The sequence below is a fragment of the Gorilla gorilla genome, chromosome 1, assembly GCF_029281585.2.
Source record: "Gorilla gorilla gorilla isolate KB3781 chromosome 1, NHGRI_mGorGor1-v2.1_pri, whole genome shotgun sequence".
In the NCBI taxonomy this organism is placed as follows: domain Eukaryota; kingdom Metazoa; phylum Chordata; class Mammalia; order Primates; family Hominidae; genus Gorilla; species Gorilla gorilla.
Window position 1 is genome coordinate 193,334,133 of NC_073224.2, and position 26,079 is coordinate 193,360,211.

A 26,079-nucleotide genomic window follows, 5' to 3' on the forward strand; every position below is an offset into this window, starting at 1 on the left:
ATTTTTGTATTTTTTTTGTAGAGATGGGGTCTCCCTCTGTTGCCCAGGCTGGTCTCAAACTCCTGGGCTCAAGCGATCCTCCTGCCTCAACCTCCCAAAGTGCTGGGATTACAGGTGTGAGTCACTGTGCCCAGCTTATACTTTTCTATTAACATGTACATTTGAGGTATCTGTTGAAGAGCACATTGGTATTTGATTTATACTTCAGGTTACAGCCCCTTTCCTATGACTGATTATTCAGGAACTCTTGTAGTGAATTAAATCTTTCCACAAATTGTTTTTACATTTCCATAAATCCGTTTGACTATTACATACTTTTTTTTTAATTTGCCTAACAGCAGTACCCTGGAAAAAATGAATTCTGGTTTCACTTTTCTTCTAGCTATGTGTTCTCTCAGTAATAACGCCTACCCTATGGTGAGAATTTGAGATAATAACATCATCGACTGTAGTTAACACTATATAGCACTTGGTATGTGCTAGGCACTATTCTAAGCCTTTTATAGATGAAAAATGTATATCTTGTGTTTGTATTGTATATGTGCAGCATAGATGGAGCATAGTTCCTGGTATGTCATAGTTCTTCAATAAATAACGATTTCCTCCATCCTCACCTCCCACCAGGAAGAAAGCATTTTTATTCCTAATATTAATTCCCTTAAAGCATTCTGCCTGGTGGGGGTGGGAGTGAAATGAATAACTTGTGACTTAGGTCTGCCCCCTCTGCTGTTGCAGATGTTGGCCAGCCACGTTGGTTGTGGGTGCCCGGGACCAGTGGTAGGCATGCCACTCACACATCCCACCTGGTGCCCACAATCCGGTGCAGACCAGTGTGGCACGTGTCCAGGAGGTTCAGGTTCATTGACCCCACCTCCCTCCTCCAGTGGCTGAAAGAGGTCTGCATACTGACAGTGCCCATGTTGGGGCCCTGACTTGCACCTAGGATGAAAACTAGAAGGGGGTGTCTGTACCTTCCGCAGCATGATGAATAGCATCAGCTCTGTTTCTGAAAGCTGGGATGCATAGTGGTAACACCTGCCTGACAAAGATTTACAACTGCTCCCCAAGCTGCCTCTGTAGATTGCAAAACTGGGTCACGCTTTTTACAAGATCCACACCTTGGAGGGAGTGGTAAAGGCAGGTTTTATTATTTATTTATTTACAAGAATGCACTGAAGGGAACAGAGGCCGGTGGTGTCTTAGGAGTTCTGAGGCGCTTGTTAACATGTAGCTGGCCAGCTGCCCATGTGACTAGAAGTTGGAGGGGATGAAAAACGATTTCCAGCTGAACTTCGCTGTTTGCTAAATAACTTCACACGGGGAAGATGAATTGGGCAAGAATGGGTCAGCCCTGAAACAAGTTCCATACTTTTAAATACTGGACACACTGCAGCTCAACCTCTGGGAAATGAACCGGAGCAGCTCGATGGCTGCCGTGCTCACACGGCAGTCCCATTATTACAGCCTGGCTCTCTGAGTTCTTAGGCTAAGGGACGACTGGGCCATGGGCGCCTATTTGGAGAGTAAGTCTCCATGTGTGGCTCGTGATCCTTCTGTGGGAGCACTTGCTGTAATGGAAAATATCTTTCACTTTTAGTGCAGCGAGCTGCAGAGCAGTGCTACTCAATTTGTGCAGCCTGGACTGAGTTGCTCTGGGTTCTCATTCAATTAGGTGACTGATGAAGTTACTGAGCTTGCTGGAGCTCAGGTTTTTCTTCTTTAGTGAAGTGCCTCCCGTGGCCTGGGCCAGGCTTTTGCCTTCTAGTCGGGAATTGGAGGACTGCTGAAAAAGTTGATCACCGAGGGAGTTTTAGTGAAGCAGATTTTGCTTTTCCCATCACCCCGAGAATCCGCTGCCGCTTTCCAATACTTACAACTGTAGCTCTGACTCTTGCTCAGCTTTCCAGCCCTGTCTCTGTGCTGCATGTGCTGTGGAAGGAAAGACGAAAGGGAGGTTTCTGTGTCCTCCACCAAAACACCATGACCCTGAGTTAGTTCTTTGTCCCTTTCTTTGGTTAGAAGAGGGCTCTCCCGGAGGTGCCTTCTTGGCCAGGTCAGCAGGTTAACCCCTCATGGGCTAAGCTGCTATCTCCAGTCGCCTTCAGGAGGCCTGGCCAAAGTGCAGAGGTTTTCTCTTAAAAACAGCAACCCTCGGTGGGCCTAGCGAGGTGGCTCACACCTGTAATCCCCATGCTTAGGGAGGCCAAGGGAGGAGGATTGCTTAAGGCCAGGATTTCAAGAACAGCCTGGCTATAGCGAGACTCCATCTCTATTTTAAAAAACAAAAATAATAGCATCCTGGTGCCAAAGCGGTCTTTGCTCTGCTGCTGGCAGGGCTGCCTTGGACATGCAAAGCAGGTGAGAAGGGAATAGGTCACTTTGGGAGATTTGGTAACTAGCACTTGCTCCTCTGAACATTCAGACAGTCGCACTGAAGGAATTTTTTTTTTAAATCGGCCACACAAGAAGAAATGAGGTAGAGCAGTTAAGCCCCCTGAGATGCTCTTAAACAAGGCACTAATTATTTCTGCATTGCTGGTCCAAGCATTGCCGTTTGCAGAGCTCTCTGCTCTGCTCTGCATTAGGCCTTCTTCTTGGTGGTCACTGTGGTACTGAGGGGTAGGCTGGCTGGGATTCATTTAGCCCTTCTTATCCCTGCCAGACTTCTAAAGCCTCCTCTTCAAAAGAACCCGCAGAATCAACTGTGCTTTTGGTTTGTGTCGCTGGTTACTTCTGCCTCCTGCAGCTCGTTGATTTTTTAATGTACCATAATTGGGAATTAATCTGCGAACAACAGCATTTGGAAAAAATTAATTGTGTGTGGAATGTTTGATAATTATGTGCATATGTTAACCATTTTTTTGCTCTTTGTCATGTCAGGCATTGCTCATCGTGATCTGAAACCAGAAAATATATTGTGTGAATCTCCAGAAAAGGTACTTTGGGCCTGATTTGGAATGTTATAGTTCATACTTACCGAGGAAGCCACCCTTGCTTTCAGGATGGATTGTTAGCAGTTCCGTTGGCCTCAGACACCAACTTGAACTGATCGTCTTGGACATGTGAGAATGTTACACTTACTGTGTGATGTTTCTGCCCATCCTCGTCCTTTCTTCACTCTTGATCATCAGTGTGATTGATGTAAGCCTGAGAGTTTGGAAAATATATAAGACCTGCACAAAATTAATATTTTCTAGTCCAATGCACCTATCTTTATATCAGTTGATGGAAGTCGTAAATACTTTTTTTTTTTTTTGAGACGGGGTCTCACTTTGCCACCCAAGCTGGAATGCAGTGGCATGATCACAGCTCACTGCAGCCTCGACTTCCCAGGCTCAAGTGGTCCTCCCACCTCAGCTCCCCAAGTAGCTGAGACAACAGGCATGTGCCACCACACCTGGCTAATTTTTGTATTTTTAGTAGAGACAGGGGTTTCACCATGTTGGCCAGGCTGGTCTCGAACTCCTGAGCTCAAGCAATCCACCTGCCTTGGCTTTCCAAAGTACTGGGATTACAAACGTGAGCCACCACGCCCAGCCAAACAACTTAATCTTATGTGAAGCAGATCTCTTTAAGTAAACAGAAGTGTATGAATTTGACAAATTCTGTGTTTATTAGGAGAGATTTAGGCCCTGTGGTGTTGGGGCCCACGTTCACAGCTCTGCGTGTATATACATGTGTGTATTCAAGAGCATATATATTGTGGTCTGGATGAAGCCGTGGCTCCTAAATAAGGGGTGGCCTTGAATGAATGAGTCAGTCTGCTACTCACAACTCTTTTATGGGGAATAATAATGGATTCGCTCAAATAAGATCTTGTGACTTCTGTCACTGGTTCTGTCGTAGACCTTTATAATTTATCATTATGATGATGATTACTACTAATAATTACAGTGAACACTTCTTGAGTGCATACATTGTGCCAGGCACTTATATTTATTTAGTGTTTATGAAATATCATGAGGTAGATACTGTTATTACCTTCATTTTATGGACGAGGAAACTGAAACTCAAGTTAGGAAACATGTATAGCCAGTGAGCCATGATTGCACCACTGCACTCCAGCCTGGGCAGCAGAGACTCTGTCTCAAAACAAGAATGTGAGGAAAGGCAAGGCAAAAGGGGGGAAGGAGAAAGAGAGGAATAATTGGGACCAGGCAGTGACTCACGCCTATAATCCCAACACTTTGGGAGGCTGAGGCGGGAGGATCCCTTGAGGCCAGGAGCTTAAGAACAGCCTGGGCAACAAAGCGAGACCCCATCTCCACAAAAATTTTAAAAATTAGCTGGTCACAGCGGTTGCATGCCTGTAGTCCCAGCTACTCAGGAGGCTGAGGTGGGAGAATTGCTTGAGCCTGGAGTTTGAGGCCAGCCTGAGTGATATAGTGAGACCCCTGTCTCTTAAGAAAAAGAGAGGGTAAGTTTCAAAGGACATTATCTATCAAGAAAGTGAAAAGACAGTCTACAGAATGTGAGAAAATATTTGCAGATCATATATCTGGTCAAGGTTTAATATCCAAAATATATAAAGGATTCCTAAAACTCTACAACAAAAAGACAAACCAATTTAAAAATGGACACAGGACTTGAACAGACATTTCTCCAAATAAGGTACACAAATGTCCAACAAGTACATGAAAAGATGCTCAACATCCTTAGTCATTAGGGAAATGCAAGTCAAAACCACAATGAGATACCACCACATACTACTAGGTAGGCTGTAATTTAAAAAATGGAAAATAGTAAGTGTTGTTACGGTTATGGAGAAATCGTAACCCTCATACATTGCTGGTGAGATTATATAATGGTGCAGCTTCTGTGGAAAAGTTTGGCGGTTCCTCAAAGGCTAAACACAGAATTACCATATGACCCAGCAATTCCACTCCTAGGTATTACCCAAAACAATTGAAAACAGATACTTGTATAGCAGTATTCATTACAGCATTGTTCACAACAGCCAAAAAGGTAGAGACAACTCAAGTGGTCATTAGCAGCTGAACAGATAAACAAAATGTGGTACATACATTCAATGGAATACTAGTCAGCCATAAAATGGAATGAGGTTTTGATACATGCTGCAACATGAATGAACCTTGAAAACATTATGCTAAGTGAAATAAGCAAAACATAACAGGACAAATATTGTGTAAATCTACTTATATGAAATATCTGGAATGGGCAAATTAATAAAGACAGAAAGTCTTAATTAATAAAGTCAGATTGGAAGTTACCCAGGGCTAGGGGAAGAAAGAACGGGAGTTATTGCTTAATGTGTATAGAGTTTCTGTTTGGAGTGATGGAAAAGTTTTAGAAACAGATCGTGGTGATGGTTGCACAACCGTGTGAATGTACTTAATTAATGCCACTAAACTGTCTACTTAAAAATGGCTAAAATCTCATATTTTATGCTTTATATTTTACCACTAATAAGAGGCTAAATGAAAAAGAAAAGAAGAAAAAATAGAGAAAAGGGGAGGGAGGAAGGAAGGAGAGAAAGAAGTCGAGGGACTTGCCCAGGCTTCCCGGCGAGGACATGGGTCTCAGAGAACCAGCATTTAGTTCACTCGCTGTGCTGCTTACATGCCATGTAGGCCATTCTCATCCATTCTCATGTGTGCACCCAAACTGCCCTCCTGGTTGGCTCCAGAGATGAGGCACCTGTCTGTGGTCTCAGGCACAGCATCCAGTTCTGGTGGAGTTGGTTACTGTGTTGATGCCACCTACGGTGACCAACCATCCCAGTTTTCCCAGGCTTGAGGGGTTTCCTGGAATGCAGGACTTTCCGTGTTTAAACTGATCAAGTCCCAAGAAAGCCACCCAAGACAAGTTGGTCACCCTAAGCCACCTGAGGCGGTCAGAGGTTTTACTGCACGCTCCTTTGCACTCCACTGAATGGGCTGCAAGAAGTCTTGTCTCTCAGGAGTACACAGTAACTTCCCTAGCTGCTGTGCTGCAACCTGTACCATCATTTGCCAGCAAGAGTTCCATACTTCCTTTAGTCTGAGTTCACAATAATCTGACACCAAATAGTCCACCCATTTTTCCCTTAGTTGGGAAATAAGAGAGCTCAGGGAATAAGACACTTGGGAAGAAATCCTCAGGGGACTTCTTGTTAACCTCCGGAGAGCAAACATGACCTGATAAAACCAGCTGCGGAGTGACAGCCACGGAGCCATGCACCTGTACAGCCATGCCTGGCTCCTCTTGCCCCATAGTTTCTTATATCTGTGACCCTGTCTTCTGTTTTCCTTTTCAGGTGTCTCCAGTGAAAATCTGTGACTTTGACTTGGGCAGTGGGATGAAACTGAACAACTCCTGTACCCCCATAACCACACCAGAGCTGACCACCCCAGTACGTATGCTTCCTCTGGGCTCCTAAGTATTTGGAGTGTTTCCCTGATCCAGAGCTGGGAGGTCCAGAACAGAGGGTTAAGGATGGAAAACCAAGTGGACCTATCTTCCTGCTGCCTGAGTGATCATTTTGCTTGCTGCTCTGTGTTCGTGGCTCTCAAGCCTCCCCTGACCCCTTAGTTGCTAACGAAACTGACACTTGGACTGTTAGTTTGGGGTGGGTCCTCTCTGCTGATGAAGAGACAAATTATATCTATAAGCAGAGGCTGGCCGTTTGCAGTGGCTCATGCCTGTAATCCTAGCACTTTAGGAGGCTGAGGCAGGCAGATCACCTGAGGTCAGGAGTTTGAGACCAGCCTGACCAACATGGAGAAACCCCATTGTACTGAAAATACAAAATTAGCCAGGCATGGTGGCGCGCATCTGTAATCCCAGCTACTTGGGAGGCTGAGGCAGGAGAATCGCTTGAGGGGCGGAGGTTGCAGTGAGCCGAGATAGCACCATTGCACTCCAGCCTGGGCAACAAGAGTGAAACTCCGTCTCAAAAAAAAAAAACAAAACAAAACAAAAAAACACAGGCTGAGCCCTGACTCCTGACCCAGGTGAAAATGGACCCTACTCCCAGGCCAGCCCTTTTGCATATGAGCATTTGGGTAGTTCTGTAAGTCCTATTCCCACTGCTGAAGGCACAGCGCAGCCGCCTTGTGATGGGGGATGGAGAGCTGTTCTCCCTGACTGGACAGGATAGTCTCTCTGTGGTGGGAACTGTGAGGTCTCAGGCTATATGCACATGGGATCGCCTGGCCAAGTTAGCCTGTTTGCTTCTCTGATTTCACATTTCATGACCAGATGGTGCTGCTTGGAGCTACTTCTTCCTAAAACATCTCTTGTATAACTAATAGAGTATGATTCTTTTGAGATTTGTATGCTTCACAAGTAAATTTTCCTAATAACCCTTTTTTTTTTTTTTTTTTTTTTTGAGACAGAGTCTCGCTCTGTTGCCCAGGCTGGAATGCAGTGGCGTGATCTCGGCTCACTGCAAGCTCTGCCTCCTGGGTTCACGCCATCCTGCTGCCTCAGCCTCCCGAGTAGCTGGGACTACAGGCGCCTGCCACCACGCCCGGCTAATTTTTTGTATTTTTAGTAGAGACAGGGTTTCACCATGTTAGCCAGGATGGTCTCGATCTTCTGACCTTGTGATCCGCCCGCCTCAGCCTCCCAAAGTGCTGGGATTACAGGCGTGAGCCACCACGCCCGGCCCCTAATAACGCTTTTAAGACATGCCCTTTAAGGGCATATTTAATATGCCTGTGTTGTATCTTATTCTAAACAACATTATCAGGAATGTTCCTTTATTAGCTTCTAACACACTGGACTACCTTGTTTTCAAAGTCATTAATTCTAATTGACAATAACAAAGAAAATATCCTCTCTTGAGAACAGTTACCATCTTTCAGTCAAATTAGTTTTGCAGGGTGTGTGGAGGCGGGAGGTGGTTGTTTCTTGGTGAGCCTGAAATAATGAAGAGTGGAGCAAAAAGAACGTGTTTTATTCCTATCAGCTGTTTTCTACACAAGGGTGAGAGAAAGGAATATTGGATTCTGGTCCTAGGGCTGCCATTGATGTGCTCAAACAGATCCCTGTCCCGTTCTTGGCCTTGCCCTTGCCATCTATAAATGGGAGGGGTGGGAAGGTTGGATTTGTTCTAAGAGCTTTGTAGCTTTGACGGTCTCTTAATTGTTACACTTCCTGCTCTGAGCTAGCAGGGGAGCACGACAGGATTCACTTTAAGAAATCTTGCTGTGTGGAACTGGATCTCCTTCCCAGAGCCATATTCTTGGTGCATTTAAGTACCTGTACATGAAATATCTGTTTATAGGAAGCTGAGGCAGGGGGAGATTCCTGGAACTTCTTGGCCAAGGGTCTTTGCCTACTGGAGGAGGAACTGGAAGGATAAGGTGACCTGAACTGCTCCTCTGGATGATGGAGAATGATGGAGCTCAGTCTGCAGATGCCTTGGTGGCATCAGGCGGCTCACTGGCTGGCCTTCCTGATGACTTCCTGCTCTGTATCCCATCCTTCCAGCCTCCTGCTCCAGTCCCATCACAGTCTGCTCTCTGCCATCCCCTCTGCTGTAACTAAGCCTCTCTGTTCTCTGCCATCTCCCCCTCTCCCAACCCTGGCCCCCACAGTGTGGCTCTGCAGAATACATGGCCCCTGAGGTAGTGGAGGTCTTCACGGACCAGGCCACATTCTACGACAAGCGCTGTGACCTGTGGAGCCTGGGCGTGGTCCTCTACATCATGCTGAGTGGCTACCCGCCCTTCGTGGGTCACTGCGGGGCCGACTGTGGCTGGGACCGGGGCGAGGTCTGCAGGGTGTGCCAGGTGAGTGCGGCCCCAGGGAGCACTGCGTAGACCCTGCTAGGGGTCAGTGTGGTTGGGGGATGCCAAGCAGGACTGGGCTGGGAGAGCGTTCCTGATCGGGATGGGGGCTCATAGCGCCCTCTCCCCCTCCTGTCACGGTGGCCACAAGGTAAAATAGAGATAATCAGACACTCCGTCCAGCTGGGAGTTCAGGGCAGGATTGTTAGAAGATCATGCCTGAACTGACTCTTTTTTTTTTTTTTTTTTGAGATGGAGTCTCGCTCTGTCGCCCAGGCTGGAGTGCAATGGCACGATCTCGACTCACTGCAACCTCTGCCTCCTGGGTTCAAGCGATTCTCCTGCCTTAGGCCTCCCGAGTAGCTGGGACTACAGGCGCCGGCCACCACGTCTGGCTAATTTTTTATATTTTCAGTAGAGACGGGGTTTCATTATGTTAGCCAGGATGGTCTCAATCTCCTGACCTTGTGATCCTCCCGCCTCGGCCTCCCAAAGTGCTGGGATTACAGGCGTGAGCCACCGCGCCCAGCCCTGAACTGACTCTTAAAGGGTGCATCCTGCCCTGGGGAAGAGGGACAAGAATCACAAGTAGAAGGAACAGTACGGGCATAGATGTGGGCACATGAAATAGCTGGAGTGTCTAGGAAGGAAGAGTGGAGTAGTAGGTTGGTGGTAGTGGGAGATAAGGCCTGAGAGGTTCACAGAGAGTCCTCTAGGAAGAGCCAAGGAATTTGGGCTTTGTTCTATGGGCGATCTCCACTCATCACCCATCCAGCCCACCAAGGGCATAGCCATCCTGGCCTGCCAAGGGCATTCTATATAGTTTGATCATCTAGGGGACAGTGCGGGGTGAGTCTGGGAATTGGCCCCAGTCTGTGGCATCCCCAAGCCATGAGCTGCAGCTACAGCTGAGATCAATTGAAGCCGGTTGATCAAAACAATGACAGGCACATCCTGCCCATCCCTGGCAGTATGGCCTCAGGAGGAATCTTTTGTACCTAGAACAAGCTGTTTGAAAGCATCCAGGAAGGCAAGTATGAGTTTCCTGACAAGGACTGGGCACACATCTCCAGTGAGGCCAAAGACCTCATCTCCAAGCTCCTGGTGCGAGATGCAAAGCAGAGACTTAGCGCCGCCCAAGTTCTGCAGCACCCATGGGTGCAGGGGGTGAGTGACTCCAGGGAGGGGTGTTTTCCACCACTTCAGGCCTGTGGCATGGCCACAAGGAAGCTGTCATGCCAGCAAGTGCTGAGCACCAGCCTTGTGGCTGGTGCAGCTGAAGAGGACAGCGTCTATCCCTGAGTGTGTAGAGTGAATCGACTCCTCCTGTTACCCCAGATTGAGCCCCTTATAGGCCATAGAGTTGGCTGTAAACTTGGCCACAGACTAAGCCTCAGCAGAGTCCTCTGGGGATTTGGTACATGCACCCAGCCCCGCAAGCATCCTATTGTCATTTGAAGTCTGTAGCATCCTCCTCTTATATAGAAGCATCATTAGCTGAGAGCACCCAGAAGTGAGCAAGGCCGTGCTGCGCTGATTGTTGTGTGGCCGAGTTGGGGCACATAGGTTCTCCTCATGGTCTGGGAGTCTGGGTACAGCTGGCCTGAAAGGCAAGTGATCGTATTTTTTCCCTAAGCTTAGAATTCATGTCTTCACTAGAAAACATTTTTAAAAATCCTCCTTGGCTACTCACAATACCTGACCTCTGCCCTCCAAGGGGTCTGCCAGATGCTCCCATGACTTACTGGTCTCCTTGGTGTGCCAGGCCCTGGCCAGCCTCAGTGACCCTACCAGTGGAAGGAGGCAAGCATTGCCATCCTATGTTACGGATGGGGACTCAGTTTGAGTGTCTAACTGGCTCATTCCCAGACCCGTAAGTGAGCACCTACCACATGCCAGAGGGACAAGTGAGACCCAGTCCCTGTCTCTGTGCTCTAGTGGAGAGAAGTAGACAAGGGGATAAGTTACAGCATGATAAAGGCTTCTGAAAAGTGCTAGGGGCACAAAGGGAGCAGGACCCCACTCCCCACGCCGGGCCTGAGACTGAGGCAGGAAGGTGGCAGGGAAGGGGAAATGTGCGTCACAGGGGAAGTGACCCTTGACCTGGGTCCTGGGGGATGATTAGGACTTTGCCAGGCAAAGGGAAAGAGGGGCTCTCCATGCAGAAGCAGCTATGTTGGGGGCTGCGGCTGCAGATTGTACCTTTCTTGCTCTCTGCTTGGGAGGCCTGACCCTGCAAGCAAGCATAGCCATTTCCCTGTGCTGCGCCAGCAGCCTATAGTAACCTACCCACTGCTGGCTTGGGTGGGGCAGTTCTTGAAAGGAGGGAGCAGTGCTTTACCTACACATCTGTCCTTCCCATTCTAGCAAGCTCCAGAAAAGGGACTCCCCACGCCGCAAGTCCTCCAGAGGTAAATGCTCTGACCACCCCCACGCCATGCTCTTCCTCAAGCTCTCAGCCACCATGGGGGTGGGGGCCGGGGGAGCCCATCTCTAGGCTCAGGTAGCTTTCTCCAAAGGGGCTCCCTGCCCATTTCCCCTCCTCATTCTCTTTTCCTCTACTCTGGATCTATCTCCCACCCCTCCCTTCCTTCACCTAGATTGGTTCCTCTGCCCTCCAGCACCTTAAGGCCCCTCCTAGCACTGTTGGCAGGAAAAAAAAACCTGTTTTGCCCATTGAACTGTAACTTACAGCCCAAAGACAGACCTTACCCATGGGTTATTCACACAAGGCTTCCCTCTGCCCTTGTATTTAATGAAAGGAGCAGAAGTGAGGGGCACGTAAGGTACTAGACGGACAGTGATAATAGTGGCCACCAGGATTAAGTCCTTACCATGGCCAGGCATGGTGGCAGGTGCTGTAATGCCAGCTACTTGGGAGGCTGAGGCAGGAGAATCGCTTGAATCCAGGAGACGGAGGTTGCAGTGAGCTGCGATCGCGCCACTGCACTCCATCCTGGGCAACAGAGCAAGCATCTGTCTCAAAAAAAATAGTAAGTCCTTACCACATGTCAGATGTGGTGCTAAGGGCTGGATATAATTATATCCATAATCTTCACAATGAATTTAAGAGAGGTGTTCTAGATGAGAGAGGTGAGGAGTGGCAATCAAGTTAACTTGCTTAAGGCCACGCAGCAGCCCTGGGCTGTTTGACTCTGGAGCCCTTTTACAGCTGGACTGCCCTGTTCCCAAAGAGCCAGGGCTAAGCAGTGTGGGAAACCTTTTTGGCACCAGCCTCATGGCCAGCTTTTAGGAGCTACACAAGGAAGTCATACACCTCCATAATCGCAATTCGTGTGACCCAGTTGCTATTGCCCAATTTGGGTTCCTACCTGACTCTCTAGAGCAGCCTCCAGATGCCTTTAGATGCCAAACCTCAGATCCGCCTTAGAAGATTTATTCTGCAAACCCAAAGTGCCTGTCCACGCTAGCACTGAGCTAGGTGCTGGGGACGTGGCATAAGCAGCGCAGGCCTTGCTCTGGGAGCTTTTTCCCCACGCGGGCTGGGAGAGAGAGGGACAGGTGTGTTTCATGTGCCCAGTCTCTGCCTCTGGTAGACCTGTATGTAGAGTTGTGGGAGCTCAGAGGAGGGTGCTCTGAGGAGAAGGGGGAGCTTGCCCCTACCATCAAGTCCAGGGATGGTACTTGGGGCTCAAATTAAAATCCCTCAGTCAAGAAAGATTCCAAACCTAGGCAAGAACTACTTTGGAGAGAGCAGCCCATCCCAGCTCTGGGAAATCTGGTGGGAGCGTAGAGCCACAGCAGCAAGTGGGAGTGTCCCGGAGCTGTCCTGGCTGACCCTAGAGTCCTGACCCTCTTTTCTGTGCTTTCCCCTGGCCCTGCAGGAACAGCAGCACAATGGACCTGACGCTCTTCGCAGCTGAGGCCATCGCCCTTAACCGCCAGCTATCTCAGCACGAAGAGAACGAACTAGCAGAGGAGCCAGAGGCACTAGCTGATGGCCTCTGCTCCATGAAGCTTTCCCCTCCCTGCAAGTCACGCCTGGCCCGGAGACGGGCCCTGGCCCAGGCAGGCCGTGGTGAAGACAGGAGCCCGCCCACAGCACTCTGAAATGCTCCAGTCACACCCTATAGGCCCTAGGCCTGGCCAGGCATTGTCCCCTGGAAACCTGTGTGGCTAAAGTCTGCTGAGCAGGCAGCAGCCTCTGCTCTGTGGCTCCATTCAGGCTTTTTCATCTACGAAGGCCCTGAAGTTCCCATCAACCCCCATTTCCCTAGGGTCCTGGAGGAAAAAGCTTTTTCCAAAGGGGTTGTCTTTGAAAAGGAAAGCAATCACTTCTCACTTTGCATAATTGCCTGCAGCAGGAACATCTCTTCACTGGGCTCCACCTGCTCACCCGCCTGCAGATCTGGGATCCGGCCTGCTCTCACCGCTGTAGCTGTGGCGGCTGGGGCTGCAGCCTGCAGGGAGAAGCAAGAAGCATCAGTTGACAGAGGCTGCCGACACATGCCTCTTCCCTCTCTGCTCTGTCACCCTCCTCTGGCGGTCCTTCCACCTTCCTCTGTCCTCCGGATGTCCTCTTTGCCCGTCTTCTCCCTTGGCTGAGCAAAGCCATCCCCTCAATTCAGGGAAGGGCAAGGAGCCTTCCTCATTCAGGAAATCAAATCAGTCTTCCGGTCTGCAGCACGGAAAAGCACATAATCTTTCTTTGCTGTGACCGAAATGTATCCCTCGTTTATCATCCCCTTTGTTTGTGATTGCTGCTAAAGTCAGTAGTATCGTTTTTTTTAAAAAAAAGTTTGGTGTTTTTAACCATGCTGTTCCAGCAAAGATGATACCTTAAACTCCCACTGCAAGCCCATGAACTTCCCAGAGAGTGGAACGGCTTGCTCTTCTTTCTGGAATGTCCATGCACTTGGGTTTTAATCAGCAGTTCCCTATTATTCTGATTTTAAGCTGTTCCTGTGATGAACTTAGAGACAGCATCGGTGTCTGCTGCTGTGTCCCCAGGTCTTGTGTGGGTGGCACAGATCTGGGCAGTTAGATAGAGCTCTGTGCCTAAGGTGAAGCCACACTAGGGTGAAGCCTCACTTCCCTGTTTGAGCAATGTGCTGCCCGTGTGCATGAAGGTACAGCCATTCAGATAAGTGGAACTATTGAGTTACATAAAATAGATTTGCATTTGTCAGGCAGACGTTTATACAACACCACGGTGCTTTTATACATTGTGCTTATTTTAATAAAACTGAAATTCTATGTGTGGCCTATTTGGTGGTCCTTTTTTTTTTTTTTTTACCTGCAGACCTGAGGAGGAGACTGGCCTTCTAAACTGGGGCTAAGTCCAGCCAGGTGGGGAGAAGGTATCTCTTATTGGGACCCCTGAATAAAAACCATATTTGACCCAAAAAACAAAGTGAAGGAGAAATTGTTTTTTTTTTTCCTAGGTGAGGAAATGAAATTCATCAAACTTTTATCAATTGCTTCTTCTGAGCCAGGACCCAGAAATGAGTGAGAAACAGCCTCTGCTTTCTAGGATCTCCCCATCAAGTGGTAGAGGTGGTGTCAGCAACCATGACACAGGAAACCAGAATGTACTTTAACAGATGTCCTCTGTGCCCAGCAGCCCACAAGCAGGAAACAAATTTCTCCTCTGTCTAAAGCATTACTAAGCCTTTATCAAGGGTGTGTCATGTGCCCGGGACTATGCAACAAAGAAAAATGGCACCTCCTATCCACAGCCCTCATGTACATCATGCAAAGGACTTTAGTGCCCATTGTCCCAGGCGATCATCAGAGCCAGACAGGAGAGGACTGGGGTGGAAAGGACCTTTATAAGTTCCCAAGGAGGTGGCAAGGGAGGTCTGAGTGGGCAGTGGACTGGGTGCTGATGACAGCTGGTCTCCCTCGGGATGGCAGAGAGGGGAGATGGGATTAGGGGCTCTTCACTTGGGACAGTTGACGGGCCAGGCCTCCAGCTGTCCTACGCCATGAATGCCTCCCCGTTGATGATACATACTGTTTGTTGACAGTCTTCCCTTGACAGTAACCCTGACACCCTCACATCCCTTTTTCATCTACCTGGAGTGGGCCTGGTGAGGAAAACAGACCTGCAAAATCTGATCCTTTTGGCCCACAGACTCCCAGCCCCTGGAGACCCAGAACCAGGATGTGAGTTCTAACCCTGAACCCCAGCCCGGCCTAGTGGGAGGCCCAACAGGAACGTGTCTTCAAGGGGGCTTCCTGGGTCAGGCATTCTCCACCCCTGGCCCACACCCTGCCCAGCTGCGACTCCCCATCTGTGCCTTGGCTCAAGCTGTGCCCTTTCTCAGCCCACCTCCCCAGCCTGGCCCGTCTGGCAAGGCCCCTCTCATCCTGCATGGCTCTGCTTAAACGCCATGACCTTGGTTTTGGCTGACCTTGGTTTTGCCAGCATTGTCATGCACTTACTAAGTAACAGGTACTTTCTAAGAAGTTTACGGGCATTAGCATTTAATTCTCAGCAGTCCTCTGAGGTAGGTACTATTATTTTATCCCACTTGACATGAAAACCAAGCAGAGAAAGGAAAAATAGCTTGCCCAGGGCTATACAGCTAGGAATGGTGGAACTGGAATTCCCTCCAGGAAGGCTTGGGACCCAGCGCTGTGCTGCCTGCATTCAAATCCCAGCTCTGCCACTTACTAGCTCTGGGGCTTGGGCCAGTTACTTAATCTCTGAGAGTCAGTTTCTTCAACTCTAAATGGGGATGATAGTGCTTACTTCATGGTACTGTTGTGAAAGTTACAAATTAATAAATGCAAAGTGTTGAGAGCAGTTCCAGGCCCACATAGTAAGTGCTCCATAAATGTTAGCTATTATAGTTTTAGCTAATCGAGTAGTCCCCGTTGATCCACAGTTTCGCTTAATTCCATAATTAAGCAAATTATGTGGTCAAAATAGGTGAGTACAACACAATAGGATATTTTGAGAGACCACATCCATATAATTTTTATTACAATATATTGTTACAATTACTCTATTTTGTTAATCTCTTACTATACCTAATTTATAAATTAAACTTTATCACAGATATGTATGTACAGGAAAAATCATAGTATATATAGAGTTTGGTACTGTCCACGGTTTGAGACATCCACCAAGGGCCTTAGAACGTGTCCCCGAGGGATAATGGGGAACTCCTGTATTTACTGTTATCTACCAGGGCAGAATTACACAACTCATGGTCCCAGTGCTAGAGACGAGCCCTCCCTGGTCCTTGGCTCCGGGAGCACTCTACAGAAGCACTGTGTGCTGTGGAGATAGGTCTGGGCCTCTTAAGATGAGCCAGGCCTCTGTCCCTCTGTGGGATCCTCCGGCGGACAGGCTGCTCCGCCCCTCCGGGATGCAGTCCCTGGCCCAGAGTGGCAGCTGTGGCACAACAGGAAGAGCCTGAAGTTGGGACCAGAGCCCTGGGTTCCAGTACTGCCTCTGCCACTATTCACTGGTGACCTTGGAAGTCCTGGCTCTGCTGGACAGAGGCAGATCCAGCAGATGCACTGAGGAGGCGCTCAGACCACAGAGCCCGAGCCCCTTCCAGGCATAGGATCTGCGATAATGGAAGGCAGCTCCCCAGCTCCAGAGCTCATGCGTGGGCGGGGCCTAGAAGGAGAGCACTGGTCCCAGCCAGTTGGAGTGTCTCAAACCTCAGGTCTCTCTTCTCAAACCTAGTGATCAGGCCTTGGCCCCAGCCCCAGCCCTGATTCAGCTGGATCCTAAGGACTCCAGTCTGAGGGCCTCTGGGCACAGGGACCGTCCAGTTTTTGTCCCTGTGTGTCTACCTGCCTGGGCTCTGGGGGCACCTCCTCCCTCCTGGCCAACTGCCCTCCCACACCCAGCCCCATGAATAGTGGTGCCTTGGTCCCATGCCAGCACTCCAGCCGCTTCAGGTCTGGAGGGGGCTGAGGAGCAAGGTCCCCCAAAGGCTGGCACGCTTGTTGCCATGGTAGCAGTTGCCTTGGAAGCCACTTCCCTGACTTCAGCTTCCAAATGGTCCAAGAAAGCTACCCGTCCCCCGGGGGATTGGTGAATTAATCACGCTCTTTTCCAGGGTTCTCACCCCTCAAGGAAAATAAACAGAACCAAACCAAACTGGGGCCTTTTCGCCCACTGTTCCTCCCCACCCCCACGCCACACTTGGACTTGGTGCACTGAGAAGGAAGGAGCATGGGCAGACACTCTACAGCCCTTGCCTCAGCAGGAGACAGAGAGAAGAGACTGGGTGATGGAATCCAGCAATGTGCCCGTGGCCTTGCCATGCCTGAGAACTGTGGCCTCCAAGAGCACCCAGCTTCAGCGGGGAGGCTCCAATTCTTGGGAGGGGTGGAGCGTTGGTGGGGCAATGGAGCCCTGGTGCCTTGGGCCTCCCTCTCAGCATGGCTCACAGAGAGGTTCCTGAACTCATTTACCTATTGCTCTGAGCACATCACTCAAGGACACACATACATTTTCTTTTTCAGAGATGATATAGCCCAAACTGAGGAAAAGAATTGGCAGGCCTCCCTCTCTACATCACAACTGTTTTGGGAACCTTTAATGATGCACTCCTGGTCCTGAGGGAAAGAGGCAGGCCTTGACTGATTTTCATTGTTTTGTTTTGTTTGTTTTTTTGAGACAGGATTTCACACCCATCACCCAGGCTGGAGTGCAGTGGTGTGATCGCAGCTCACTGCAACCTCCTCCTCAAGCGATCCTCCCACCTCGGCCTCCCAAGTAGCTGGGACTACAAGCACACACCACTGTGCCTGGATAATTTTTGTTTTTGTAGAGACAGGGTTTCACCATGTTTCCCAGGCTCGTCTTGAACTCCTGGCCTCAAGCAATTCTCCCGCCTCAGCCTCCCAAAGTGCTGGGATTGTAATCCCACAGTGCCTGGTCCCTTGACTAATTTTTTAACGCAATGTCTCCCTCTGAAGGTGGGGCTGCCAGTTCCTCCCACCTCAACTAAGACAGTGTTGAAATTCAGGGGCAGATAGGCCAGAGTACTTCCCAGAGAGGCAGAATCCACGAGGACTCTGGGGCAATTCCTCTGTCTCCCCATGTCTTGGATTCCCCACCTGTATGAAGAGCTGGGACGGCCCTGGTTCTGTGATCTTGGAACTGAAAAAGGCTTAACGTGCCTCTCCTTTGAGATCACAGTGTTTTCTGAGACCTGAAGCAGTGCACAGGTGCCCCTGCCACCCCCATCCCCATCACCAGACAAGGCAGTGGGCTCAGGGAGGTGGAATGGCTGGCCCGAGCCCCATAGTGCGAGGTGGAAAACGTGGCCCCAAGAGCTTCTGCCTTGGTGAGGGTGTGAGAGAGTCGCCCTCAGCCTTAGACTTTGAGAGGAGCAAGGAACACGTTTCATGGACAATTATTTTGGTGGCTCCTTCTAAAACTAAGTCAGTGGGGGATCAATTATGTGTGACAGAGACATGGGCTATGATTTGATGCCTAATTAGAGGAATAATCAGATCTCATCCAGGCAGGAGTCACAGCGGATGCTGGCAGCAGCACCGTGGCTGGGGAATGCCCACCTCCAGGGGTGTTCCCTCTGTGGGGAACAGGAACACAGTCCAGGGCCCATCTGTGTGCTGCAGTCACCCCTCTCTACAGACTCATCATAAGCCGAAGCTCCACTCAGGTAACCCTGGGCCTTCTCAGGCCCCCTTCTCCACATACAAGGAATGCCTCTTGTTAGAGACAGAGGTTCCCTTGTGTCCACAGCCCTCCTCTTTGATGACTGGAGGTGGTTGTGCAGTCCAAGCCCTCTCCCTGAACTCTGTCCTCATGTCCAGAAGCCTAGCTCAGGTCCCTCCCAGCCACAGCATTCTGGGGAGCTCACTCCTGGAACCTGCCCTCAAGGGGCTCTCAGTCTACAGAAAAGATAGAACAAGAACAGGGCAGCCATGGAGGCAGGTGGAGGAACAAGAAGTTGAGCCTGGCAATATGAGACTGCAGATGCGGTGCAGAGAGGGGGCATCCAAAGAGAGGCCAGGGAGGCTGGCGACGGGACTCCAAGCAGGATTATGGGACCCTAGGAATTGTGCCCAGGTGCAGGGCCAGGCCGGGGCCATATTCTGGGACTGGGGGGTCCCCAATCCATAAAGGGCCAAATAATGCAATGAATGATAAAGGCTGGAACTGGGGGCTGGGGCAGGGCTCAGGGCTAGGCTGCATTGGTTACCACTGCCCAGCCTTGGGGTGGGGCATCCTGCAAGTAACTCAGACAGGCTGGGTGCAGGTGCTCAGTTCAGCAGATGGGAAGGCACCAACCATGACCCAGCCTTCCACTCCCGGCACCCAGCCCCTACCAAGTCCTCTTCCCTACCCTACCCCTTAGGTGTTTTCCTCCTGCCCACACCAGCACCACCACTGCTCTTCCCTGTCACTCCCAGTCGGGATCCCCAAGGTGGCTAGAAGGGTTCACTCTCCATTCCACTGGCCACTAAAAGGGGGGTGGGTACCAAGCCCACCTGAGGACAAGGGAGTCCCCTGAGATCAAGCCTCAAACTAGGACGCCCTCAGCCCTACCTGGGAGCCGAGGTGGACAGGATGGAGATGGGATGGGCAGGGGTAGGGAGCAGACTCGGAGGGATGCCTCTCCCTGTCCTCTTTCCATCCCAGGTGCAGTTCCTGTCTCTTGGCCTCCTGCCGTGTGTCTATCTCAGACTCCAAGCAAAGACCCCAGGTGCACCTCCAGGCCAAAGGGCAGAGCACAGCACAGCGGGCCCTGAGCATGTGATCAGGAGTCTCCTCACATCCCTGCCTTCTGAACGACATGCAAAGCCACCAGCTCAGTCTTCCCCCTCAGGAACCAGCAGTGGAACCTGGGCTGACTGCCCGCTGGGCCCCGGGACCCAGACAGCCACTCACATTGCAACCTCATGAATAACTCAGCACCTCCCTGCTGCCTACATCTCTGAGGAGCCTGTGGCCGCTGGACCAACTCCCCCCTCACCCTGCCTCTCATTGCTTTAAATTTTCATAGGCTGAGGCTCAGTGGCAAGTGAGTGGCTCTAGGAAGCTGGGGCAGGATGTCCTGGGCAGGGGAGCTTGAACTGTCCTGGGTGGAGGCTGACAGGGAAGGATCCTATGGAACAGGCCCAGCTCCCTAGAACTCTGGCAGCCAAAGCAGAAATGTAGCCAGACAGGAGTCCCAAGGGTGGGCTTCAGCTTCAGAGGGCTTTGAGAGAGGAAGAGTAAGCTGGGTGACCTCGTACAGATCCCTGGTCAAGGTGGGACTGGGGGGCCCCTAGTGGAGCAGTGGAATAGGACTGCAGATAAATCCCAGGGTTCCCCACCTATAATCTTACTGCCCAGAAGCTCCTACCCTGAAGTTGGAGCACCAACAAGGAGACATCCAAGAGCCCAAAAACTTCCAGGACTTTTCTGGGGCCAGACTGCACCGGCTGGAGGCAGTGCCCCAGGTGGGCCTGCATGGACATCCCCATCAGCAGCAGAGACTTCCGCTGCCTGCAGCTGGCCTGCATGGCTCTCGGGCTGGTGGCTGGCAGCATCATTATCGGCATCTCCGTATCCAAGGCTGCAGCTGCCATGGGCGGTGTCTTTATTGGCGCTGCTGTTCTGGGTGAGCAGGGGCTGGGCTGGGATAGGGAAGGGAGATTCTGGAGGTGGGGGCAGGGGCATGGTCAGGTGAACAAGGAACAGGGAAGGGCTGGGTCAGCAGGAATCAGCTGGGGAGAATGGAAGCTAGAGGTGTGAGCAAGGCCGCCATCAGGGGCACAGGCGGGAGAGGAGCGATGCGCTGGGGCTCCTTCCAGCCACGGGGAGGAGAAAAGGAGAGCTGGCTGTCACATTCTTTTCTGGCTACTCCCGCTGGCTCTCCAGCCCCAAGCTCTAGGCTCTTGGATTTGTGGTGGGATTCATCAGCCTATCTGGGCGGAACAGGGGGTTGATGGCGGCAGGTAAAAGGACAGAGCTCCTGAGGACTCTCTGAGCCAAGACAGGCTCCAGCTCAGAAAAAGGGTTTCGTCTTCTTTCCCTGTTTGCCTCCACAGCATCTGTGTCCATCTGTCTGTGTGGGCCAGGCCCACTGATTGTCCCGCAGTGACGCTGAATGCCATCCCTCACCTCACCCCACCCCCCGCCCCCGCCCCCGCCCCCACCCGGGCCAAAGGCAGGACCAGAAGCATCAGGCTAGGGGGCTTTAGGTATCTACACCTGCGGGTTCTGGCACAGATGCTCATCGGGGGATGGAGCGGGGGCGGGCAAGGCAGGACTGGCTCCACTGCTCCTGCTCCCCAGGTCTGGGTGGGGAGGAACATGCTGAGGACAAGCGCCCAGTCCGGCCCTGGGGGCCCTGGGGAAGCGTGGGGACAGCAGAGACGCAGCGGTGGTGTCAGCCAGGCTCATTCCAGCAACCTGCTCTTCACTTAGGAACGGTGGAGCCAGGCAGCTGGGGCCTTCACAGTCTGTAGCCTCTTCCCCAAACAGGCACTGCCCCCACCAACCCAGATGCACACACCCACAGGCTCACATTTACACACTCACAGTCCCAAGTCTGCACACTGTGCTCCTCCCATGCACACCCATATCTCACAAACCACCCCTCAGGCTCCCAGCCCACCCACAGCCTCAACACTCACCAGGCTCCTCCCCATCACAGAACCCCCTGTGTCTCTTCTCAGGGTTCCTCATCTTGGCCTACCCCTTCCTGAAGGCTCGGTTCAACCTGGACCACATCCAGCCTACCATAGGTGAGGCCTCTCCCTGACCCCAGCAGACCCCTCTGCCAAGGACTGTTCCAGACCCTTTGTGTGCTCGTCTGTGACCCACTGTGTGGCTGGGATGAGCCCATGTGTGAGACCGCGCTAGCTGTCTGTGTTAGAGCTGCTGTGTGTGTGTTGTGCAGGCGTTGCCATGACTACAGAGCGGCAGAATCCAGCCTGCAGCAAAGGTGCCTGAACCAGCTCAGAGCTGGGAAGTTCATCTCCCTTGAGAGATTTTATGACTCCCCAAAGCCTCCAACATCTCTAAATAACTCCCTCTCCATCCCTGAGCCCCCATGAAAGACCCTCTATTTCCCCTAAGACCCCACAGCCTCTGCACAGCTCCCACCTCATCTCAGCTCCCCACATACAGGCTGCCATCTCCACCAATCCTATGGGGCTTCCCATGGCCCCAGTTCTCCCCGGGACCTCACCTCCCTAAAAGATCTGCCATTTTCTCCTTCAAGGGCCCAGTTCTTTTTCTCCTGCCCAAATCAGCCCAGATCATGTGAGACCTAAAGGAATGCAGTGGAGCAAAGACAGCATCAGGAATGGAGACTAGACAGCAAGAAGGACTTCCCTTCCCAACCTGGGCTTGATTTGGGGAATGGCTCAGTAATCAGGGGGCTTGGGGTGGTCTCATCCTGCAGGGAGCCTAAGAATCCATCCCCATCCAGGGCCAGACCACGGGGAAGGAAGATCCAGCACTAATGGCAACAAGGAAGGTAAATTCCAGAAATTCCTGAGTCCATCTTTCTTTTTTTTTTTTTTTTTTTTTGAGACAGAGTTTTGCTCGTGTTGCCCAGGCTGGAGTACAATGGCATGATCTCAGCTCACTGCAACCTCCACCTCCTGGGTTCAAGCAATTCTCCTGCCTCAGCCTCCCAAGCAGCTGGGATTACAGACATGTGCCAGCACGCCTGGCTAATTTTTGTATTTTTAGTAAAGACGGGGTTTCTCCATGTTGGTCAGGCTGGTCTCGAACTCCCAACCTCAGGTGATCCACCCACCTCGGCCTCCCAAAGTGCTGGGATTATAGGCATGAGCCACCGTGCCCAGCCTGAATCCATCTTTCATCTCCCCTCCCTGACTGAGCAGCTCCATGGGGCCCGGGAGCCTTGAGCGGCATGCTGAAGGGGCTTCCCCAGTGCAGGGAGACGGTACTGCCGGCAGTTCCCCCATGTGCACAGTCAGACCCTTGCTGCTCCAAGCTGAACTGATCTCCTCTTGCTTACTCTGAGGGCTTCTGTCTTGCCCAGCATGGACACTGGAATGAGGGCACCTCCCTGCCCCTTCCCCTCCCCCAGGTCCTATGCCTCAGTTTATTTTCCCACTCCCCTCTCCCATCTCCCCCAGGGTCAGAGGAACTCAAAGGGACCCAAGGCTGGGGTTTCCAGTGCCCAGGGCATAGCTGGGATAGAATGGGGAGGGGGGGGACAGGCCAGGGGACAGTTTCAGCCCAGTTTAAAGAGGCACCCATGGGTACCAGCTTTGGGTACTAGCTTTAACCACCCCAGTTTAAAGTTCATAACCCAAACTGGGCATCTCCTTATTCTTCCACCCCACACCTGGAAAATTCCAGGGCAGGAGTTTCTCAAAGATGGTCCCAGCCCAGTCTCTGCCACCAGGGGTTGGATGCCTAATACTCAGTGAAAGGCCCCATTCCAGACACTGTTCCCAGCCCTGTTCATTATTCACTCTTTTAAGTCTCACAACAACCACATGAGGGCAGCACTATCATTAGTTTCATTTTACATAAGGGGCAACTGAGGCACAGGGAGATTTAGTGACATGCCCAAGACCACACAGCCAGGAAGTGCGGCAGTCAAAGCTCAAACCAGGCAGTGGGCTCCGGGGTCCCGCCTCTACCCCCGGCCTATGCTGCTGTCCTCTTGAAAGCCATCCTGACTGGAGGTACCTCTTTAAACTGGGCTGAAACTGTCCCCTGGGATGCTCCCCTCTCCCCATTCTATCCCAGCTCTGCCCTGGGGTCACCAGGCACCCCGGCCTTGGGTCCCTTTGAGTTCCTCTGACCCTGACAACTCCATGGGGACCTGTCTACTGAGGCAGTCCTCGTCCCTGTTCTCTCCCCCAGGAGCCCGCAGCAGCCTGTCCACCGTGAGCAGGACCCTGGAGAAGCTGAAGCCGGGGACCCGGGGGGCTGAGGAATGCTGAGGCAAAGTCTGAGCGGCTGCCCATGCCCTGCCCTCTCGTCCTGCCTGCTGCCCCTATCTCAGTGCCCTCCTGGGTTAGAAGACCCGGACCGAAGACAAGCCAGGCCCTGCAGACCCCAGAGCGGCTGGGAACAGTGTCTGGAATGGGGCCTTTTGCACTCGCCCGGCCAAGCCTCTCCAAAATGGATTCCACTGGTGTGGGCTGGGGCCTGGAGCAAGGTGTCGCCGGACGCCCCCACAGGGTTCCCATGTTTCAGTCTCCTGCCCTGGCCTTTCTTTCTGGACTGCAGCTCAGCTTTGTTGCCTGTTCAATCTACTGATTTGTTTCTCTGGAATTTGGGGTCCAAGGCCCTGACTATGACCAGGATGCCCCAGTCCCTTGCTCTAACCCGGCTACAGAAGTGAACCACAGGCCCACAAGAACCACAGACAGGGACCCTCCACCCCCACGGTCTAGCCCAGGGGCTCTAGAGCTCACTAGCCCAATAGAGGGGCTAGACAAGATTCTTTTCCAAATATCAAAACTCCTGGCAGTTCCTCAGGGACAGGCTTGAGCAGCAGTGAATCAGATGGGGGAATTTGGGGGGCTCACAAAGGGACAGGTACAAACAACCTTGCCTGGGGGTCAGAGGAGGCAACTTCTCAGCTGAGCCCAGGCCTGAGACCCTTGGTGTCTTAACTCCACCACTCAAGGCTTTTCGTGATCTGACTTCTCTCTTCCCCCCATCTTCTCACTGCTCCCTGAACAAGCAAAACACATTCCTGTCTCCAAGCTTTGCCCTGTGTTCTCCAGGACCCCCCCTGCTTCTGTCTGCCTATCAAACACCCCACTTTTAAAGGCCCCGTTCAAAAAATCTCCTACCCACATGGTCTCCTCATTCTCTTCTGCCAACCTCTGTCTTGCCACCTTTCAGGCAGGGCTGAAGTCTTCCTTTTCACAAAACAATTATTAAGCCATCTTAAGTCTACTGAACGTTGCCCCTGCTCTAGTGTCTAGCACCAGACCAGTAGCTGCTTAATAAATGTTAATGGATTCAATTTAATGTAAAAACAATTCCCTAGGCTTTCCCTGGGAAGCCACTTCAAAGTCCCATCTACGGTGGGTAGAGCAAGTTTGGAGCAAGGAGGCCCAGGTGTGGCCTCACAGAAAACATTGCTCCTCCCTCCACACCTGCACCCTCCAGGCAGAGTTGTTTGACCTCTACAGAGATACCCTCTCCATACGGCCTCTGGCCTGGTTTAGTGAGCAGAAGACAAGCTAGAAATCACGTCCTTCTTCCAGGATCAATGGAGACGGCACTGCCTCTTAGAAGCCTCCCCTGACTTCACTGTGCTTCCCAGCCCCAGGGTTTCCCTCCTTCACAGACCAATCTGAGTGGCCTTTGTCTATTTCCCCCCTTGAGAGTGGGAGCAGAGGGCCAGGCACCCAGACGACACCCCAGTGGATGTTGGAAAAACCAAAGTTTTCTGAAGCAGCAGAGTCCATCTCAGATGGGAAAGCTGAGGCCCCACTGGAAAAAGGACTCATCGAGTCCCATGGTGAAAGATCACGGGGCCAGGCCTGCAGCCAGGTCTCCTATCTCTCCCTATCCAAGGCTCTATCTTCTGCTGTCCTCTGCACAAGTGGCAGGGATCAGTTCTCTGACAACAGCGCGACAGACCTCCATGAAGGGGCTGCCTTCCACAAATGCTGGCCAGGTGTAGAGACTTCGGTTCCTTCAGCTGAGAGAAGCAACTTCCTCTCTTTGAATTGCCCTCCTCTCCACCCAGCTGCTGCCTATTCCCTGCCCCTTCTCCTTTCCTTCATCATCATCAACAATATCTCAGGCTGCTGGTCCCTCCTCAGCCAATGAGGAGACCCTTCCTCCTATCCATCTTCTATCTTCACCTCAGTGCCCCAGAGATGCCCCAGGGTGGAGGGGGTGGGAATGGGGGATGTGGAGACTGAGCTGTGGAGAGTGTGATTCCCTCCCCACCCGCCCATCAACCCCTCTCAGCCATGCTCTCCCCAGGGTGGGGCTATGGAATCCCCGATGCCTGGCGGGGCCAGGCAGAGAGATGCTGGGGACCAGGTGGAATAAATCAAGGAATGAAAGCATACAACGGCCAGAGCTATGTCCACTGGGGAAGAACTGGGTAAGGCTTCAAAAGACCCTTAAACTGAGTGGAAATTCTTGAGCCTGGGACTCTAGCTCCTCTTTTTCCCTGCAGTGGGCTTCCTGAAACATCTTCCCTCCAGCCCAGGTGAATATCCCAATACATCTTGCTCAAGTACACCCCCAACCTCAACCTCCCCACTCCCTCCCCGTGGTCACAGGAGTAGTCAATGTGGAGACATGTGGCTTCTCCCCCTCACACTTCGAGAAAAGGTGAGGTCAGGCCTAGCTGGCATGGGTGGTATGGTAGGTAGCGTTAGGGAGTAGAACCCTCCAATATTTCAGCATGGGACAGGGGCGTAGACA

At 51.6% G+C, this 26,079-nt stretch overlaps 2 protein-coding genes and 1 long non-coding RNA gene across 29 annotated transcripts in view; 2 read left to right on the plus strand and 1 right to left on the minus strand.

Annotated features, from left to right (window-relative positions):
* The window catches only part of MKNK1 (MAPK interacting serine/threonine kinase 1), a 46,511-nt gene extending 32,559 nt beyond the window's left edge, over positions 1-13,952 (plus strand). For 18 of the 27 annotated variants that reach the window (XM_055347949.2, XM_063699102.1, XM_063699116.1 and 15 more), the window contains 6 exons: positions 2,881-2,936; positions 6,257-6,352; positions 8,544-8,738; positions 9,738-9,902; positions 11,103-11,146; positions 12,581-13,952. In XM_055347949.2, the coding sequence (XP_055203924.1) occupies positions 2,881-2,936; positions 6,257-6,352; positions 8,544-8,738; positions 9,738-9,902; positions 11,103-11,146; positions 12,581-12,806 (782 nt within the window). In that variant the 3' untranslated portion in view covers positions 12,807-13,952. The remainder of the gene's footprint in view (positions 1-2,880; positions 2,937-6,256; positions 6,353-8,543; positions 8,739-9,737; positions 9,903-11,102; positions 11,147-12,580) is intronic. The other 9 variants (XM_063699115.1, XM_055348024.2, XM_019017958.4 and 6 more) reach the window with 2 other exon arrangements.
* On the minus strand, positions 1,131-21,480 carry LOC115934634 (uncharacterized). Its single transcript, XR_004070385.3, has 3 exons — positions 21,321-21,480; positions 13,039-13,156; positions 1,131-2,784 (listed from the first exon to the last, which is right to left on the minus strand). It is a non-coding gene; the product is annotated as an uncharacterized lncRNA (long non-coding RNA).
* On the plus strand, positions 20,152-25,717 carry KNCN (kinocilin). The gene is made up of 3 exons (XM_004025735.5): positions 20,152-20,302; positions 22,094-22,168; positions 23,539-25,717. Exons 1-3 carry the CDS (start codon positions 20,152-20,154, stop codon positions 23,616-23,618), a joined length of 306 nt encoding a protein of 101 aa, XP_004025784.1. The 3' UTR covers positions 23,619-25,717.
* Positions 25,718-26,079: the final 362 nt, after the last annotated feature.